This window comes from Malaclemys terrapin, chromosome 8, assembly GCF_027887155.1.
Source record: "Malaclemys terrapin pileata isolate rMalTer1 chromosome 8, rMalTer1.hap1, whole genome shotgun sequence".
NCBI lineage: Eukaryota > Metazoa > Chordata > Testudines > Emydidae > Malaclemys > Malaclemys terrapin.
The window spans coordinates 9241499-9263209 of NC_071512.1; the positions used below are offsets into that span (position 1 = coordinate 9241499).

General features: G+C 38.6%; 1 protein-coding gene across 2 annotated transcripts in view; it reads left to right on the forward strand.

Annotated features, from left to right (window-relative positions):
• FAM13B (family with sequence similarity 13 member B) overlaps positions 1-21711 on the forward strand; it is an 83053-nt gene that overhangs the window by 57121 nt on the left and 4221 nt on the right. The window contains exons 11-23 of one of the 2 annotated variants that reach the window (XM_054036951.1): positions 3598-3665; positions 4398-4452; positions 4900-5047; positions 8610-8675; positions 9817-10024; positions 14921-15050; positions 15726-15807; positions 16122-16351; positions 16872-16955; positions 18866-18961; positions 19850-19933; positions 20032-20204; positions 20659-20760. In XM_054036951.1, coding sequence (XP_053892926.1) covers positions 3598-3665; positions 4398-4452; positions 4900-5047; positions 8610-8675; positions 9817-10024; positions 14921-15050; positions 15726-15807; positions 16122-16351; positions 16872-16955; positions 18866-18961; positions 19850-19933; positions 20032-20204; positions 20659-20760 — 1526 coding nt within the window. The remainder of the gene's footprint in view (positions 1-3597; positions 3666-4397; positions 4453-4899; positions 5048-8609; positions 8676-9816; positions 10025-14920; positions 15051-15725; positions 15808-16121; positions 16352-16871; positions 16956-18865; positions 18962-19849; positions 19934-20031; positions 20205-20658; positions 20761-21711) is intronic. The other variant, XM_054036952.1, reaches the window with a different exon arrangement.

Consider the following 21711-nt stretch of genomic DNA (forward strand, 5'->3'; position numbering starts at 1 on the left):
GCCCACACCGGCCATGTCAACGGCTGAAACAGCAGGACCCTGCGGCACTGTCGGTACCAAGAAAATTAAAGCTGCCAAGCAGCTGAGCTCGGACACAGGCATCAAGGGGAAAACGAAACTCCATGCTGCGGTACCACCAGACACGAATAAACACTTCATACCGAGCATGTCGGCAACCACGCTGCTAATGATGCCACTTACTGCGGGCATCATGCACTACAGTCACACACTGGTACTTACATGCCATTTTCAGCATACGGTACCAATTCCTGCCACACTGGTACTGATGCCATGTGCTTCGCAGCAATTCCTGCGCCAAAAAGACCTCTCCGTCTCTTTGGTACTGGTGTCTCCCATCTTCTGCACTGACTGTACCTCGGTCCTCGCAAAAGCCAGTCAACCCAGCTCTCCACCTCTTTCTGCTCCACAATTCTTGAGCGAGGATGAAGATGGAGATGAGGATGCCAGGCACTCTCCACAATATTCCTCCTCTGTGGCTGCTCCCATCACACATGCTCCTCCATCCAAGGGCTACTCAGCAAATCCTCTGAACCAACCCTGGTACTGGCAACCCTGGATGCCCACTATGCCCTTCCCACCACAATGGCCATTTTGGAGCCTGTGGGCAGCATATCCACAACAACAACGTGTACCTGTCAGTCTTCCCAGAGCTGGCATACATCAATTATCTTTATTAACACAGCCTGACACCTCAGAATAGGGCCGAAGAGGAGGAGGAATTCTCTGACCAGGACAATGCACCTGAAGTCCACTTCTCTTCATCCTCATCTGACGACACGATTATGCCCCCACCTGCCAACACAGGTGATGATTTCAAACAATTCCAAGACCTCTACAAGAGAGTTGCCACCTCACTGGACATTTCTCTGGAAGAAGTCCGGGAGTTTGGACATAAATTAGTAGATATACTGCACCTATCAACCTCATCTAAAATTGCCCTTCCAATGAATGATGTGGTTATGGACCGTATGTAGTGGCTCTGGCAAACCCCTGCAAAGATTCTACCTATCTGTAAGAGGTCTGATTAAAAAGTACTACGTGCCTGCGAAGGGCACTGAATTCCTCTTTTCACATCCAACGCCAAACTCATTGGTGATTGACGCAGTCAATGAATGGGGTAGACAACAATACTCCAGAAACACCCCATATGACAAAGACTGGAAACGACTCCACCTTTTTGGCCGCAAAGCATACTCTTCTGCGACCTTACAATTAAGAATAGCCAACTACGAAGCCTTACTGGCAAAGTATGACCACGATAACTACGCAAGTCTTTCTGAATTTACTGAGTTTATTCCAGACAACAAAAAAGAACAGTACAAATTGGTCATCACATAAGATCAACTCATAACCAGAACAGCATTACAGGCTGTTCTTGACTTGGCAGATTCAGCAGTGAGATCTGTAGCAACCGCGATGGTTATGAGGAGGGCTTCCTTGCTCTTTCTATCTTGAATTCCAAAGCCAGTACAGTTAATTGTAGAAGACTTACCATTCGAGGGAGCCAAACTTTTTGCGGACAAAACTGACGAGTCGTTACACAGCCTCAAGGACTTGAGGGCGACTTGTGATCTCTGGGCATTTACACACGTCAGATCAAAAGAAGACAGGGAAGTTATCAAACCCCTCAAAGATTCCGACCCCCTCTGTATGCACAACGCCATAGATACTATGACCATCGGGGCGGAAACAGAAAACCTCAAGGAGCTCTCATGGCTGATCCACCTTACACAATCTTTTTCAAAGATAAAGTGTCCCTCAGACTACATTCCAACTTTCTACCTAAAGTTGTCTCATCCTTTCACCTCAATCAATCAATCAATCCACTTACCTACATTTTTTCTCAACCCGCGTATGGACAGACGATAGTCCAGATTACACTCCTTGGATGTCTGCAGGTCTATAGCCTTCTACATTGATAGAACAAAATCTTTTCACGAGTCTCCAGAACTATTGGTTTCAATCACCGAATGATCAAAAAGCAATGCTATATCCAAACAACAGCTATCCAAATGAATATCAGACTGCATAAAACTGTGTTACCTCCAGCATGACTGACAACTCCCTACGGGGATCCGCACACATTATGGAGGCTGATAGGGCTCTGGTAGAGTGTTTCTTCAGAATGTTCCCATCACGTAAATCTGTAGAGCCGCAGCCTGGGCCTCACTACACACATTTACTCAGCATTATGCTTTGCAACAGCATGCATCTTACGATACCCTGTTCAGTCACACTGTACTCTCATCTGCTATAACTTCAACTCCGAAGCCCCTCCTTCCACCGGAGAGCACTGCTTTGAAGTCTCCTAAAATGGAGAACCCACGGGGACATCACTTGAGGCACAAGAGAAAATTACTCCCCTTGTGCCGTAACGGAGGTTCTTTGAGATGTGTGTCCTTGTAAGTGCTCCACTACCCTCCCGCCTCCCCTCTGCTTCGGAGTTTATTAGTAGGCTTTGCTGTAGAGAAGGAACAGAGCAGGGGTTGGTCGCACAGCACCAGTTAACTGCCTGAAGCAGTGCGAGACTGGAACCGTGCATGTGCAACCCAACCAGGCACTGCTACCATAAATCTCTGATTAGGTGTCCAGGCGCCCCTGCGCTCGTAAAGTTGAGCACCCACAGGGACCCGCATCTCAAACCTCCATTACTGCATAAGGTGAATTGGCCCTATCTGATAGAAGGCTGTCTATTTTGCAAAAGTGGCTGCTGTACATGAATTTGTATTGATTTAGATGTATTGAGTAACATGCTGTTTAAACAGTTTTCATTTGATTTGAGAGCTGCCATATTAACTTTGTGCTTCAGACACTAAGGTAATTTAGGGTCTTGTATTTCATACTGTTCTGAATAACCATCCCAAATATGTCACTTGCTTTTTAAAAGGGTACCCTCTTTGGACATTTGTTTTTGTTTTACCTGGTTACAGTAGCATCTAGTCTTTAAAAATCAGTGAACTCCAAGCTGGAGCAATCAGTCTTATTAGCTACATTAGGATTTAACAAACAAAATGGTGACGCATATCCATCTAACATGCTTTTCTGAGATAGTGTCACAGTAACTGCCAGGATTTCTCCATCTCTTTACAGCCCTGTTGTAGCTTTATTTAGTAACCAGGATTAATAGTCCCTTTTTAGAAAGTCCATCAGACATGTTTCATTTTACACATACTGAACAGAAGCCTTCATCCAACATAATTATCTTAGACTTAGGTAATGTTACTGTCTTAACAATATTCAGGCCCAAAATTTGGCCTAAGATTGGCACATTCCAGTGAATAATGCTGCCCACATCCTAAACAAACATAGGTGGACAAAAAAACCTTATGGATGTGCTGAAAATGGAAAGCTACTGCTGTACTTCTAGTTCTGTGCGCTGTGTGTTCTCTCCTTATTTATTTGTGTAAAATGGTTTACTGGTTTCATTTGAATATAAAAAAAATCATGCAATTGGACCTGACTTATATGATCCACAAAAAGCTCTGGCTTGTTTTTTGCAAAGAGTGACCATAGGAAGATTTTCACTTTACAAAATATCTGTCTGAAAAATGTCTAAACTTAATCTTTTGCCCACAGACTGTTGGCATATTGTTGAAGCCATGTAATGAAGATGCAGAAGTTGATGAAGAAAACAACAGTGAAAGGTATGCATTTCAGTTTCACTAATATCAGTTAGAAGTTGTGGATTATATTTTAAAATGTGTTAATTTGTTTATGGTAATTGGTCACAGTGCAATAACATACCGAGGCAAAAAGGAGCATTTATGAACTTGCCACTTAAAATATGAAAGGTGAGGCAGAAAAACTTTCGGTAGTGTTGGCATCCTGAGTTCACAGAACTTGTTTTTTCATTCAAAAAGAGAGATTCAAGGCAAAAACATGATTGTCTGACTGTGTATTCGCACAAACCTGTGTTCTGGGAAGGAGAGAGATGGAAGGTATCAGAAGCATCCTTGGTCCAGCCAGGAATACAACTGACATATATTTTTAAATTTTTCAAAATGAACTTGTCTTGATTGTTACTGCTCAAATCTTAAGTGCTGGGCTGGGGAAGAGCAGAATGAAGAATTAAAATACTAAGTTCAGTAATATTTGCTACCCAATTTTTTTCACCAATGCTGCAGAATATTCTCTTCAGAAATCCCCCTACAGTTCTAGCAATTATTGCAAACAAGAGAATAACAGAAGGTCTTTATATGATCGGTGTAAAGTCCTCCACACAAAGATATCTAACAATTTGCCAGTTTCCTAGATGTCTCCTTCCATCTCTATAGGGTAGTGTTGTCATTACTTGTGAAGAGCAGAATATCACCAGCCACTACTATCAGCTAACAATCTTTATTTAAAACAATAACCAGTCTGTCTCTTATTTTTAGGCAAGATTGTGAATCAGTCGATGATAATGATAAAATGTCTTCACAATTGGTTCTGGTAAGAAATTGCTTCTTTCATTTGCATTTTCCTTATTTTTGTAAACTAAAGTTTTCAACAGCTTTTCCACTGTGTCAGCAAACTTGGGTTAGGATTTTGATAATTTCTCGTGTGTGTGGTATGTGTTCGTGGAATACCACGTCAGATGGCTATGCATAGACTTCTAGCAGTGAAATATTCTTTCATGAACAATGAAATCTTTGGTTGACTAACTCTTTTTAAAAATGTTTGAAAATATAAAGAACAATACAGAGCGCTGTACAAATTTTAGTTACTCTTATAAGAAGTTGGAAGGTTTATGACAATATGCTAATTTTTCAGGTAGGGAACCAGAGAGACATTAAGCCACACAAAAAATTAATGGCAGTGCTAGGATTGGCATTTGCTAGTTCCTGGTGCCCAGTTACCAGATGATGAAAATAAAATGTAGTATTTATTTAAATACAGGATTCTGGTAGCAAGATTTGTGACCTGAATGCAAACACTGAATCAGAAATATCAGGAGATGGAAGTGTTAATGTTCCCGAGGAATCAACATGTATCCAAGTACCACATCTAGATCTGAAGAATGTATCTGATGGTGACAAATGGGAAGGTAATTTTTACTCTGATTTTGCAGTATATTCAAAATCTTGAAAATAAATAAGTAGGGCTGTCAAACGATTAAAAAATTAATAGTGATTAATCACAAGATTTAAAAAATTTAATTGTGATTAACGTTAAACAATAATATAATACCAATTTACATTTATTATAAATATTTTTGGATGTTTTTCTACATTTTCAAATATGTTGCTTTCAATTATAACACCATACAAACTGTATAGAGCTCACTTTCTATTTTTTATTACAAATTTTTGCACTGTAAAAATATAAACAAAAGTAGTAGTAGTTTTCAGTTCACCTCGTACAAGTTTTGTAGAGCAATTACTTTATCATGAAAGTTCAACTTACAAATGTAGAATTTTTTTATATAAAACTGCACTCAAAAATAAAACCATGTAAAACTTTAAAGCCTACAAATCCACTCAGTCCTACTTCTTGTTCAGACAATCACTGAGACAGATAAGTTTGTTTACATTTACGGGAGATAATGTTGCCCACTTCTTATTTATAATGTTACCTGAAAATGAGAACAGGCATTCAGATGGCATTATTGTAAACGCCATTGCAAGGTATTTATATGCCAGATATGCTAAACATTCGAATGCTCCTTAATGCTTCAACCACCATTCCAGAGGAAATCTAACAAATCTAGTTAATTTGTTTTGCATTAATCACTTGAGTTAACTGTGATTAATTGACAGCCCAATAAGTAAGATGTTTTCATTATTTAGAGGCTAACTATCTGACCGCTCATGCTTGTGTTTTCTTCAGTTTTATCTGAAGAATGCATATTTACACTTGGGTATGACTACCACCATGTATAGAACTTTAAACTGCTGAACCAAGAGGTCATTGCCAGTCTACAGCCCAGTTAAGAAAAGGACCTTTAGAAATTGAAAAGAAAAAAATAATTGCTCAAGAGTTTAAAGAAACAAACAAAAAAATAGCCAAGCAGCAAACTGGCGAGTTTAGACTAGAGATATTCTAAGGATCCTAAGGGATTTTATGTGCCAGAACCCTGGAACATAAGTCCTGGGGCTCCTTTGAAAATATTTGCTTTAATCGTCTGCTATAAATGATATAAGCAAAGTAGTTTTTTGTGAATGACATTTTTTTTAACTTAAAGCGCATCAGCCCTTAATAGTGATTTAAGGCAAGATAAATATTTCTACATTTTATTGAATTGCAAAACTAAGGTATTAAACACTATCCATACAATTTACGTTTGATTAGGCCTGAAAGTTTTTTTAAAAGTCTACTTGTTTTTTACCTTAGAAATATCAGGAATGTCAGGTCTTGTCTTCCCTGTTCCACTGGAAGACGTAAGATTGTGTATTGAGAGCTTTTCAGCTTTCAGTTGAAGAAAGGTATTAAACTTTTTAAAAAAAAGTTTTCTTCCAAGTTTTCAGAAGTTCAGGTTTTGTAGGGGGTTAACAAAAGTGTTTTAAAATGTATGAATAAATATAATTTCTTCTCTCAATTCGATTTCTCTATAATGGTCCTACCAGTTCACTATAGTCTTACATGATAAACAAGACCTAAATTCCTAACTTAGGTTCTTAACTCCTCATCCCATGTGATTGGAAATAACCTTTCAGGATTTCTGTATACATCATAAATGCAAAAACCCCAAAAACCTAACTTTTTCATGCATCATCTTTTGAAATATTTGTCTTAAGTTGAGTCTGATCTGTTTTCCTCCTCTAGTGTTGATACATCTGAATTTTTATCAAACCACCTACACCTAAGCTAAATGGAATTGAGACACTGGGAAAATATTGTTCACTGCCATCAATAATCAGAGTCCATTTACTTCTACTTTTTATTTTAAAAACCAAAGAGTAGATAGCATTTTTTTACAGATTAGTACTAGGTCTAATACAAACAGTTGGGAGTAAAGCTGTATTTTCATCAAGCTGTTCTGATGACATGTTTTTGAGAACAAAGTTTGAATGGTTTATAAATCACCAGCAATCTTTGATAGATTGCAAACTTCCAAGAGGGAAGACTGTTCCTTCCCTTGTTGCCCTGTGACCAGACTTAAACCTTAATGAAATATTCCTAAAGTGTACATAAATTAGTGACACATCAAGCAGATATAGCACATCTCAGTTAGTAAATAAAGTTATACTCTGAAGATCAAACAGTGATAATCATTTGAGAAAATTGCTATTATAGTTTGTCATTTATATAATGATGCTGATTTTACCTATACATATTATTTGCCTATAATTGGTCTCCACAATAATTTCCTGCATGAATCCACACATTCCCTCCCATACCTTGCAAAATGGTTAGCTTTGAGCCAAAAGAAACTGTTTGTTCTATTTATGTGTTTAGATTAGTTGTCAGTTTATGCTCTTGGGTGCTAGTAAAATTTTGTTTGGAGGGCACAACATTTGATAAAGGAGTAACTATGCACAGGATGTTGAGGACCCTGAGGCCAAGTTTTCAATCTTTGCTCAAAGTAACGCATCCAAGTTTGAACATTTTGGGCCTGTTCATCGTTAAAGAAAGTAATTCACGTTTTCAGTCGCAATAGCTTATTTATATTATATTGTAGACTGTCAGTGTTAATCTGTTCTCATTATATATTCTTATAAGACCTATGTGGCTTTCATTTTTCTTTGTTTTCATGAATTCTCTACATGTAGAATATACCTTGATTTCATATATCCAGTTCTTCAGCTAATTTTATGATCAGTTTTGTTTAAATTATTTTAAGATACGAGGATTGTCTACTTTACATGTTTTTGGGTTGTAAACTCATGATGATATTGTATGCAAGATAATTTGCTTTATTTTATTCCTGCAGTATTCTAAGTTTGGATGTTTTCCAGTCCTGTTTAGAATTATCATTAGGACCCCAATCTTCCAAGCATTCATGCTGATGCAGACCTTTTTGGCATCCTGTTTAAGCCAATGAGTGCAGGCCCTGTGACTGCAGAAGTCTTCATTAGTGCAACTGTTTGCAAGATTGGGATTAATTTTCATTATAATAACTTGTTGGCAGAATCTTAAAAGGTTTGTGACCAATTAGATTCTTGCCTCATCTAAATGGCATTAAAAGCTTGCTCTTCTACTAGTGAAAAAAGCAAATTCAGGGACACAAATCATTTAATCTTATCGTTGGAGGTTGATAGCGGGAAGAAGAAGCTTTCCACATTTATCCTGTGTGTATAAGGATTACTGATCTCCATTACTTACAAGTTGTGAACAAAAGCTGCATTTTGAAAAAGTGTGTTTGTTAAAATGTGGAGATGCCATGTGGGTTTTTATTTGAATTGCAGTCAAAAATTATTTTCTTTCGTTAAAACTTTATAAAGTCTTTCGATTAACGGCCTCATCGGGCAAGTGCTGAGAACCCTTAACTGCCATTGAAGTTACTGGGAGTTGAGAGTGCTCAGGACCTGGCCCAAAATGAGCAATTGAGTAGTGGGAATGCTTTCCCGTGGTACTGTATCTTCCTGCTTTACATGTTATGTATGGTTTGTTCTGACTGTGCTGTGTGTTCACTTTAGTATTTTTGCCATTCTTTTTCATTTTATTAGCGTCATGTCCTATCACTTTCCCCCTCATTGATTTCAAAACAATGCATCTGCAGAGAGAAGGGGAGGGTAAGTATGGTTAACCATATGTTCAGTTATCTGCCTTTTTGATGGTTGATGGTTTGCTTTCTAACTAGCCCTTCACCTGCTGTTCCCATATCTTGGGACAATTCTTATCTTCAAGTGAAAAAGCTTCCCTTTTTGTGTCTTACACTCATGTTTACAAGTCAATTGTTTAAACAATTATGAATTTCTTTTTCAATGGGAAGCAGGTACAAGGGTTATTTTTTAATGTGACATTGTGGGTTTATTGTCATTCTGCACACTTTGAACTCAGTTTTCAAATTCCAGACTTTCACTGGAAAATACAGATTCTGTTACCTTTTGAAAAGAGAAATGAATTATTTTTAGAAATATAAGCAAACTGCTGGGCAATAAAACATATTTCAGAATTTTAAAGGACACTATCAACTGACTTGTTAAGATTTTAACTAACTTTAAACCTTTTAAAGATTCTCTATTGTTTTGTAATCCCCTGCTTAAAAGCAGTCTCTTCCAACAAATAGTTTCCTTGCTTCTAATGGAGCTTGACGGTATAATTCCTTTTTGTTTACCTCCTTGTTTGTTCACCAACAAAAACAATTTTGCCAGCACAGCACAGCTTCAGGAGTAGTGTTGAACTGTGACTGCAGGTCAACACATGGAGAAGTCTTGAGTTGTGTAGTCCCTACACATATACTGATTTCCCCCCACCGTCATCATTGTAAAGATGGATTTCAGTAAACAAACATTGCTCCTAATTGATAGTGTCCATTTTAACTAGCACTATTCAAATGTCAAGAGGATAACTGTATAAATAAATTGGTCAAGTACTCTGGAAATCCATCTGCTCTGTAATTTGCTGCAACTCTTACCGAAAATGCATACTTCCCATAGTCTCCAAGTTGCTTAAGTCTAGAAATAATGCACAAATGTGCTGTTGATTTGTGCAAAACAAATGCATACTCATTAGATATATTTTGAAATACCTGACAGAATTTGTAGCTTTCTAATGTATTTCACTATATTTATTCACTTTGTGTGTGACACATTGTTTATAGCATTCAAGATTAAGCATTGGATACACATTTCTTTTTCCTTTTGACACTGTTGTTTTATTACTCTTTTAATAGACTAGTGCCATTTTTGTGTTCTTGTTTATATTTTGTAGAGCCATTTCCTGCCTTTAAATCTTGGCAGGAGGACAGTGAATCTGGAGAAGCCCAGCTTTCCCCACAAGCTGGAAGAATGAATAGTCATCCTTTGGAGGACTGTCATCCAGTGTTGTCGCATCGTAGTTTGGATTTTGGACAAAGCCAGCGTTTCTTGCATGATCCAGAAACATTAGACTCCTCATCAAAAGCACTTTCTTTTGTTAGGTGTGTACGTTAGTGCAATTTGGAAAAAACTGTTACATCATCATTTATTTTCATGCTATCTTTGCTTTCTATTGTAGATCCTGGTGTTTTTCAAGACTTGGATGACTAATTGAAGGTCTAAGAGTACCATGTGATTATGTGGCCATTCAAATGATGACATAATTCTCCATTTTATAAAACTGCTATATAAGTGCCTCCTCATGCCATAATTAGTTGGTCAGGGAGCTTTGTTTTAAAGGGACCAAACTGAAGAAGGCATCAGGTGCTGGGGTGCTGCTTTTTGAAGAAGTGCTTGTCCTGCAGAGTTCTTTCAAAGACTGAGCTATGGAGCTCTGTAGAATAGGCTTCTCCTCTAACTGGGGAGCTTGCTAAAGAGGGACTTCCTCTTGCACACTTTGGAGCTCCTCTAGAGTAGGGGCAGGGCAGGCTGATGCTTCTGTGCACTGTAGGATCCCCACAGCTGGGGATGTGTCTGCCTTGTGTAGGCCCTAAGCTTGGTTTTAATGTTAACAGCTCCCCAGCTGTATCTCCTTCGGACTTCCCCACAGACAGATCTGACTTTGAGACTTTCCACCTCCTTCCCAGCTGCGACTTTATCTCACTTGGGGAAGAACGGGAGTTCAGTTTGGATGAGACTTGTAGCAGGCTAATTGTGGGGAGAGCCAGCCCTAGGCTAGTCTCTGGAGGGTAGAGAGGTTTGTGGCATCGTAGTGAGTGGGGGTTTCCTCTGTGCTGTCTGTTGCTGTGTAGTTTAGCTCTAATGTGCCTTGTAGTACAGGAGGTTTTGAAAGATGTAGTTTGTAGTTGAGAGATGCTGTTTTAAGTGGGAAGAGTTCTCTAATAGTTTGGCCGACCAGTCATCACTATAAAGTTGCTTCCAGCTCTGCTGAAATGGAAGAGCGGTTTAGAAAAAAGTTTTCAGTCAAGACTCTCTTGTACCTGTACGTTCCTGTTCTTACCACAAGCTCTCTCCATGGTGGACAGTAAAGGCAGTTTAAAATTGCTATATTTGTGAAGCTTATTTTAGTTTTTAAGATTTCTGACTACAGGGAAAAGTCTTATTAGAATCTAACAAGAAGATACTATTTCCTTTGTTTGGAATCTTGGGTGAAGAATAACAATTTTTTCCAAATCTTCTAGATTGCAGAGCATCTTTCCACTCTGTGTTAGAGGGAACAGAGATGTATGTTACCTGTCTCCAGAAGCAGGCAAAGAAATGTCCTGAGTTCACTAAAGAAATCACCAGAGTACTTTTTTTCAGTGTCTAGGAAAAGTGCTACTTTCTATTAATCTAGTCTTTGAGAGTGGAGAGCTTCAGAGGGCTAGCATCTGAATAGATAATAAATGTTTTGTAAACTCCAAAGGAGAAGTTGCATTGTATACAGTTATCTAAAATGAATGCTACTATTGTAACCTTGGAGAAGGATGCAATCAGCAAAGAACGTCTAGCCTTGAGGATGAGATGTGCATGAAGACTGAAGACTTCTGTCCTTGAAGTATTGAAGCAGCAGCAACACAGACTTTTATACCCTCCTTTATTTTCAAGGGCTTTGGTATGGTAGCTTGGTGGAACAATCTGAAAAGACCTTTCTGAAGAGATAAGTTAGTCTTGGCAGGTTCTTTTGTGTAAGGTACTCCCTAGGGCTTTCTTTTGAACCCTTCATTATGTGTGTGAAGAATTTTTTTGGTACTAGCAAAACTTTCGAGAGGGAATTTATCAAAGAAAATTGTTGAAAAAATTTCAGGCAAAGGTGTTTGAGTTAGAATTTTGTTTTGTCCATTGAGAGCCAAAGGGCCTCTTGCTCTCCTATGCTTTTTGGAGCTAAGGAGAATCAAAACCTGCACACAAACTGGGCAAGGAAGTGTGGAAGGTAGGAAGGCCGGCTTTAGTGCATGGAACCTTACTTGCCCAAAACCCTATGGAAGCAGAGGCATTCTCTGGAGTCTAGCTAGATTCACCGGTTGGAAGCAGACAGAGCTGTATGACAGCTGCTTTATGTGGCATATCCGTCCACACCCCATGAAAAGAAATATGGTACAAGCTTGTTCAACCCAAGCCTGCAATAACAGCTTAGGTTCTGCATCTGCGCTGTGGAAAAGCCTTTGCTCCCAAGAACTGTTGGAAGGTAGCAGTGGTTAGGGGGAGCATTTAACACTACAGTTTTTGAAGGAGTCATGCTGTCAAGCATATACTGGGGAGATGGGACACTGCCAGCAATGTGAAGGCACCCAGGTTCTGTATGGGTGTCCTTACTTCCACTGGATCCCTATGATCTTCAGCTATAGGGGTCTGAACCCCTAGTATTTTCTGCTGTGAAGAATGAGTTTCAACTCAAGGAGATGCAAATTCTCTATATGGTAATAATCTGCTTAGGGGAACATGACCCTCAAAGATAGCCAATTATTCAGTGTCCTTTTCTGTCCGATACTATTACTCTGAAAGGCACTTTTTAAAAAGTGCTTTAATGTGTGTTGAAAATAGTTGTCCCAGGAGAATTTGGGAACAGGAAGACCAGATGGGACTCTAACTCTTCATTCAGCTTTAAATGTTTTGACATGAAAAGTTTTGTCTCTTCCTATTCCCTCACCAAAGTCAAGAGAAAATTAAAAGTTTGGGAAAGACCTATACCATGGGGCAAATTGATGAGTACAATCTCAGAAAAGTGCATATCAGATCATAAGATCTATACTCTTATTCTGCATATACCCTTCATAACACTAATCAAGCATGTGAGCTCTTTGAGGACCAGGTATCCCAAACATTGCTAGCGGTGTAATGATATCTTGTTCTGTATACTACAGACAGGTGCATTAGTGGAAATTCTGTAACTACTGATTCTTGGTCTTGAAATGTGGAGGAGTTTCAGCCGTGTTGGATCCCAAGATGCTGAACAAAATGCACAAGGAAATCCAAATTCAGCCTGAGGACTCCATCTTCAAATCTGTCATTAATAAACCCTAGGGATTGTAGGGTTTATATATTTGGTGGACGCGTATCTTCATAGCCTTGTGAGACTTAAAAGCTGTTTTTAATTGGTAAAATCATTACTAGTATATTATTTTATAGCTTATTTTCAGCAGCTCTGTGTTTTTCATCAAAAGGCTATTTGTATTAGTGCTATCACTGAGTCTAAAAGGGGAATATTTGTTTTTCCTTTTTAACTAGCATCTTGATTAAGGAAAACTTCAGAGAATAAATAACTCCAAAGAATAATCTAGGATTTGAGATGAATGGGCTTGTTGATAATACGAAGAAAGCAAGCTTTTTAATCCAGTCAGATCATCTCTCATCTAGGAGTTCAGTTAGGCATTAGAAGAGTGATCATCTGTGCTTTGGAAGAGTGGGTAGCATACTACAGAATCGTTATTTTTGAATTAATTCAGAACAATTCAGGGGTGGGTGTGTTTAAAAGAACAACTCTAGTGTTACAGTACTTGGAGGTAGGGATTCTCTTATTTTGATGACTATCCAAGGCATCAAGATAAGAGAATCCCTATCTCCAGAGGCTGCGGTTGTTCTTTTAAACATGTGCACACACCTGAATTGTTCTGAATTCATGATGTTTCTCTGTACAGTTGGTCATACAAAAAATTAACCTGTATTTTCTAATCTGAGTTTCAATCAGTCTCTGAATCACTGATGCTAGGGACAAGCCAGGAACACTACTGCAGAGGCCTCTGCTACAAAATCCATCAAAGGAACTGTTTTTAGAACATATGCTCTTTGACGCAGGGATATCTTCCTCTGTGTTTATAAAGAATTTAGTACGTTTTGGGCACTCTGGCAATCTAAAATAATAACATTTGTAGCAGACACCACCCTGAGAGTAGTAAGTGTGCATTGAAGCAACTTGTTGGTCAAGGGAAAATCTCTTGAAGAACTCACTAGGAATAAGCATTTTTTTTCTGTATTCTTTTATTTCCCTGTTTGTTGTTTTACTATTAATTTGTTTCTGTAGGGAGGATTGATGGACATGCTCTCTGTGAATAAATGAAATGTCTTGCCTATTTATTTAGAGGTACCATTTTCATCAGCCTGATCCTTACATTTGTGTTTAAAGGAAAGATTATGGTTTTCCTTGTAGAAGTGGGTTTTGTAATAGCATAATAGTTTTTAGATGTCATAGTTTGCAGCTTTTTAGCTGAAATCATCTTGTGGCAAGAGGAAGGGGTGGCTCTTATATGTGACTCCCCACTTGAATGGCAACTTTTCCAGCTGCCCATGTTTTCATCTGAGCAGAGTACAACTTTACAGTGATGATTAGTGGAAATGTAATGTCAGAGAAAAGAAGTTAATAGGTTGGAACATTTTCCTTTTCATTCTGCTTAGTCATAAAAACAGATCAGTGCCTTTTACAGAATTCCATGTGACCTGTGAAATGCATGTAAATATACAGTTGCTTGCATTGGTTACAGCAGCAGTTTCCAAACATTTTCCCTCTATGACCCCACTTTCACGTGTATTGCTTCCTGTGACCCCAGACAGCATGGAAGACACCAGTTAAAAATGGTGTCTCCATGCAGCGTGACCTTGCATGCCCTGTATGTACAAAGTCACACTGCATAGAGGACACCATTTTGCTTTATAAAATGGCATTCTCCTCACAGCATGACATCAGGTATAGTGTGTGAGGTCATGCTACATGGAGGGCACCATTTTGTATTGCAAAATAGTATCCTCCATGTGATATGACCACACATGTATTGTGCATGTGAAGTCATGCTGTGTGGAGGACACCATTTTGTAAAATGGCATCCCCCGCACACTCAAGATTACTATGACCCCATCTGCTGATGGAGTGACCCCACTTGGGGTCGCAGCCCACAATTTGGGAACTGCTGTGCTACAGTCTTTAAAACGTACAAAACTTTGACTGTTTTTTTTTTTTAATTCAGAACACGAAGAGCATCCTTTAGTTCAAAAGATGACAGAAGGGAAGACAGGACACCCTATCAGCTGGTCAAGAAGTTGCAGAAAAAAATAAGACAATTTGAGGAACAATTTGAAAAGGACAAAAATAGTAAAGTAAGTTAGTGGTCTGCAAGTTAACATCCTAACAATGTTTTAAATCCCATTTTTTTTTTTTTTTAATTTTTCAAGGCTAGAGTCTGTCACCCTTACTTATGTTGAAAGTTGCCTTATTCCACAAGGAGTTCCACTAAAAATTAACATCTCCTTGTGGAGTAAGGTGTGACTCCAACGTGAATAAGGGTGACATTCTGGCCCTATGTGCCCAGCCTTTATGTAGGGGCTATGTTAGGGGGTGCTATGATGGGAGGGTGGGCTTTTGGCAGATGGAAAAAAGTTAATTCGGGACCATATCCTTCAGTGAGTCCCTGCAGGGGCTTTCTCCTACTGGAACTCACCCATCTTCTCCACTCTATTCTCCTGATGTTACCTGTAACCATGCCCCTCTTCCTGCCTCAGACTGGAAAACATTGGTAGTAGGCAGCATACTGCTAGTGCTGAGACCGAAGGAGGTCCAGCACTGACCTGCATGCAGGTTAGTTGGAGCTGTCAGATAAGATAATGTGGGTGTGGAGGAGAAGGAGAGGAACAAGAACAACTTAATTAGAATGCTCTGGCTAGTGTAAAAATGTCAAATGTTTGTAAAGATTTCACTCAACAAGCTTTAAAGAACAAACTTGCTGTGGTTTTCTTTGCTCCTGTGCAAATGTAGTTTATGTATTTTTTTTCCAGCCCTCCTATAGTGATATTGCAGCCAATCCAAAGGTTTTAAAGTGGATGACAGAGCTTACCAAACTGAGAAAACAAATAAAAGGTATGGAATGCTGCACAAGTTTTGTTTTCAGACAAATATAAATTGCCTCACACTAAAACTGAAATAATTTACACATTCAAGAACAACCCTGGGGGTAGTAGAAATCATTTAACTTCTGTATCCTTCTGATTTGTTCTCCAAAACCAGGAGTAGTTTACACTTGTCTGTGGGACTTCAGGAAGGGCTAATTGAAAATAGTTTGTATAAATAAAATGTATTATGTCATCCATTATTTCTTTTGTCATCTGTCTGTTTAGTTCTAAATAGTTTTTGATATCTTTGTTCTTTGGGATGGGGCAATTTTCTTAATCCAGATGAAAAGCACAAATGCTCAGATGGAGAATTCATACCTCAAACACGTCCACGAAGTAACACTCTTCCAAAAAGCTTTGGCTCTTCTCTTGACCATGAAGATGAAGAAAATGAAGATGAACCCCGGGTTATGCAGAAAGAGAAGAAGCCTACCAAGGAGGCTACGCTTGAACTCATTTTGAAAAGACTGAAGGAGAAACGAGTTGAAAGATGCTTGCCAGAAGACATAAAAGTAAGTCTAAACTGACATTTCTTAGAAACAGCAGCTTCAAATACTGTCTAAAAGAGCAATAAAACATCAGTCATCTGAGATGTAATTTTATCAGTAGGTGAGCTTATATGTCTGGCAAGAAGATTAGATTTATTTCAGATGTCATTTAATTTTGAGGATGCCTCTGAGTAAAGCCATGGTTTTATTCAGAACTTCACTGTCTTCTAACTATAGTATAATCTCGTTTGTACTTGCGGTGGAAAGGAGATGGTTGTAATACTTCTCAGGAATGTCCACTTTTAAGCCGCTAATGTATTAGGCTTACAAAAATGTATTATTGCAGCACATTATTTTGTTTTGCCAAAATATTCAAGTGTATGTTATTTCGGTTTCTTTAGATAAGGACAGAATATATGGAATATAACTAAATGTTCTGATTTGCTAAGATACCTATCATTTACCAAGTTGCCTAATGTAGTGAAGCTATTGAAAAGAGGTACTTGCATGTTTGACATAGATGTGAATTATTCTTGTCTAACAGAAAATGACAAAAGACCATTTGGCAGAAGAGAAAACATCTCTCCAAAAAAGTCTTCTGTACTATGAAAGTCAACATGGACGGCCGGTAATCTTTTCTTAACTTCCTCAAAACTACTCTAAAATACACCTAGGCAGCAGTAACTGGTATGCAGTGAGGACACCGACTGTTAACACAGTTATCTACCAAAAAATAATATAATCTATCAATTGTGCTAATCAATTTCCATGTTACCATTGCTTCTCGCGTAGTTGTACATAGTTTTAAAATTAACATGATCACATTTACTCATTATGTAGGGCTTTTTTTCTAAAGCAAAATATTAATGTTGAAGGCAGGCTATGGAATGGATTGTATGTATAGTTCTGTAGCTGCAGAATTCTGCCTATTGTCTTACAAAGAAAAGAGAAATCTTATGCAAACACATTCCAGTATTTTGGGGATTGAAGCCTTTTTGCCAGGACTCAAATCAGATCATTGTGATTCAGATCACTGAATTTCTCACTTAAATTTGCATGACAAAATATTCTTAAATTTTTCACAAAAATAGAAAATTTTAAAGGTGCACGCATTTAATGTTTTGTTGTCTTGCTGACTATAAGTATATAGCATATTTTTTTTATCTAATTCCCATATAGAAGCTAAAACAGATCTGTGACTTGGCTTTGCACTATAACTCTCAGCCTGCATACTACGTTTAACGTGACACAATGCTTTGCGTAAATATAACATTAAGACTTTAGATCTAGCTTGGAAGACTTTAAGGACAACAAAACTCATGACCTATAGTTCAGCTGTGAAATGGAACTACTGTACTGGAAACAGTTCTGTTGCTTGTAGTTGTTACTTCATATGCCCAGTTATATATGAACTTACCTTATCACAAGCAATGATAGAATGGCTATCAGAATTGTAATGTGCTGAAAACCAAACTGAAACAAGTTGGAAGCAATATTCTTGCATCATTCTCTATTTGGCATTTTGGAAGAGGTGTAGTTTGAGCTGATGAAACAGTGATACAAATATGCTCTAAACCACTCCCAAGTTCTTTAAGATACAGTAAATGTCCAAAATGAAATGCAACAAGAAATCTGTAAAATGTACTAGTTTTGAATGTCTGTACTTGAGGATACAATACAAGAGGGCTTGTATACTCTATTTATAACCTTGGAAAGACTTGGATCTAAAATTCTATATTTATTGCATTTTCTTGCTAGATGATTTCAGCAGCAGTACTTTTCTCTCCACTTATTCATAGTTAATTACTCTAAATGTGTCCTTGATGGATCTTCTTCCAATCCAGTTGACTTTAACCTGCCTCCCTATATGTGTCCCTGATTGAGATCACTAGTTGTCCAACCACTGGACGTTCCCAAGCCCATTTCAAATTGCTATTATCCTCCTATCTCAAGGGGCCAATATCCCAGCTGGGGATTACCAGTGTGCTTATCCTATAGGCCAGGAAGGGGATAGTGTAGAAGTTTAGCTATGCTGGCCCTACATCACTCAGGGATTTCCCCATACAGAGGAAATCCTTAGCTAGCCATTTATACCAGCTTTCTGGCTTCTTTATGCTGTCAGAGTAGTGACTGAGAATCTGCAGTAAAACCAGATGTTCTACCACAATAGCATCTTTCTCTTACTTTGCTTATCATTTCTAGAGAATTGTCAGAATCCATCCTCAGCCTGCCTCTGCTGTTATCACTAGCCACTGCTCCAATCTTGGTCCCTTTTTCTCTTTCCCATGGCTCTTTGCAGTGAGAAACTACTTTTCTATGTAAGCTGCCTTGTCTATTGGGAATTCTTCCCATCAGTTTTTTTTTTTAAATCATTCCTGAAAGCTGTCTTTCTTTTTGGTGTGTGTTTCTCTTAAGTGTTATATTAGGTTAAAAATAAACCACATTATATTACAATGCCTAATTGAGCAGGATGTCAGAGCTGATGGCTGTTCATGTGAAGTATGCTACTCTGTTACATATTTCTTTCTCTTTCTTTAGGTTACTAGAGAAGAAAGGCATATTGTTAAACCTCTCTATGACAGATACAGACTTGTGAAACAAATGTTGACTAGAGCAAGCATTACTCCCATCCTTGTAAGTAAAGCAAATATTAGTCTGGTTAACACATGAAGAATCACCTGACAAATGTTTTCAAATAGTTAATTTGCAAAACATATCATGAATAAAAGTGCTCCATGCTTTTAAAAACTATAGGGCACAATCCTCGTGCTCAGGGCTGTTGAAGATGTGAGATGGTAGCTCTAAGCCACCGTTACACATTCCCAACCCTTGGGGACTGCCATATTGCACTCCTGCCTCTTCCTGGAGCACTGTACCTAGCCTGAGTGTGCCATCCGCACCAGGGTGCCAGAAACGGCTGGTGAAAAGCTGGTTGTGCTAGCTTTTAACAAGCTCAGGAGTTGTCCATTCTGGGGGAATCCTCATCGGCCTCCTTTTTAGGGCTGGCATAAGGTTCCTTTCTGCCACTTAGATGGTGCAAAGTATCTTTCCAGAGGCTGAGGATCCAGCCCGATATAGAGTGTTTCCCTAATTGACTTTGGATTTTGTATGTGTATCAAGAGTAAAAGTGTGAATGGAAATTCAGAAGGAAAATATTTGAATTTTATGCAGATTGTTTGAGAGAGAGCATGATATGGTTTTTACTTTATTTTAAATAACGGAGTGATGGGCACAGATTGTATTTTATTAGTAAGCATTGATCTTTGTAAAAGAGGTACTTCTGACTTAAAACTGTAACATCCATTGCAATTCAATTATGTGCTTGGAATAGTTCATTATCGGACATCTGTTTTTAGGATTTACTGATCTTATTTTGTTAGTGTTATAACAAAGCGTGAAAATTCCAGTAATGTGCAAAAATGGAATTGAACAAGATTAATTGATTGACATTTCTTTATGTAAGAGCTTAGAATACTCAACATCCATTTGTATATAACAAAAAGCAAATGTGGAATATTGTAGGGGTCACCATCAACTAAGAGGCGGAGTCAGATGTTACAGCCCATTATAGAAGGGGAAACTGCCCACTTCTTTGAAGAAATTAAGGTAAGTAGAACACTTATCAAATATTTCAGTTCCTCCTTGCATATTCAAGAGAAATGTTTTAAATCTGTGTTGTAAACTTCTACTTTATCACCATGCAGGAAGAAGAGGAGGATGTTGATAGTTTGTCATCAGAATTTAATGATCTCTTAAAAACTGCTGTCCAAACACAGTCTGTTTCAAGCCCAGCTGAAAATTCGGAGTCTGATCTTGAAGACAGTCAAGAAAAGCTGACTCGGGACCTCCGACTATCAAGTATCCGAGCAGCTTCTATGTGCGTATGAATAGAACGTGATTAGTGCTGTACTATTGTGAGAGTTACACTGATGTACTTAAGACCTATAACACCAAATGTGGAGTTTCTTAATATAAGCAGTTGTCTTTCTGTATCTCTCAACAAATGTGTCTGTTGAGTGATTCAAATGAAAAGGAATTCATCTGAGTGTCCAGTCTACTGTTCAACTAAGTGTTTAATTCTCTTAGTAAGTTGTTTCAAATGATTTTGGGTTGATGACTGAAGAACTGTATCTCTTTTATTAATGATTAGCCTATGTTTGTCTCCCCTCCCCACCCCCCCATAAAATGTATCATGGATACCAAACTACTTCTGAGCAAAATCAATGTAATATCAGTCCACCTAGTTTCTTCATTTTGTTTTTAAGAGGGCAGATGAGGGTTTCCTTCTTATTAGTTGGCCAATGTCTTTTTCTTTCTTTCTTAATTTTTAGGCCTGAATTATTAGAGCAACTTTGGAAAGCCAGAGCTGAAAAAAAGAAGTTACGCAAAACTTTACGAGAATTTGAAGAGGGGTTTTATCAACAGAATGGGAGGTTAGTTTAACAGAACAATGAATATCAGGCTGGTGCTTCATTTTTTATTTATTATACATTTTAAAAGTTTACTCTGGGAAACTGAGGCACTAATTTTTGTAGCAGTGTCATCTTAATGTCCACTTAAATATGACCAACCTTCGTGCACTTCAGTACAGTATTCCTTATCAAAATGTTTTACCGCTCCTTCCATATTAAACCAAGAATCCTAGCAAACAGAATTTAATCTGTTTTGTATCAACAATCCAGTTGTATGTACTCTTTCATTATGCATAGTCTCATGAGGGACACTCCTTTTAATGTAGGACTAGGTCAGGGGTGGCCAACCTGAGCCTGAGAAGGAGACAGAATTTACCAATGTACATGGCAAAAGAGCCACAGTAATAGGTCAGCAACACCCCCCCCCCCCGCCTTTCCCAGTGCCTCCCAGCAATCAGCGCCTCCCTCTCCCTTCCCGCACCTCCTGATCAGCTGTTTTGTGGCATGCAGGAAGCTCAGGGCAGAAGGGGGAAGGAGCATGGGCACTGCAGGCTGAGGGCAGGGGGCGGGAAAGGGTGGAATGGGGGCAGGGCCTGTGGCAGAGCCAGGGGTTGAGCAGTGAGCACCCTTTGGCACACTGGAAAGTTGGTGCCTGTAGCTCCAGCCCCGGAGTTGGTGCCTGTACAAGGAGCTGCATATTAACTGGAGCCACAGGTTGGCCACCCCTGGACTAGGTAATAAAATAATCCAGATTCTTCTGTGCATTTTAATAGTGATGGTGATGCACTCTTCAGTCTTCCCTCCTCCCCCGTAAAGTGTGAATGGAAATCAAAAGAACAATTTATCTCATTTTATAAAAACAGGATAATCCCTCTGTTTCTATCTAGTGAAACTTTTTTACTAAGAAACATCTACTTCTCTAGTGTTCCAGTAGATCATTCTCAACAGAGGGTAATTGCTTCATAAACAAGA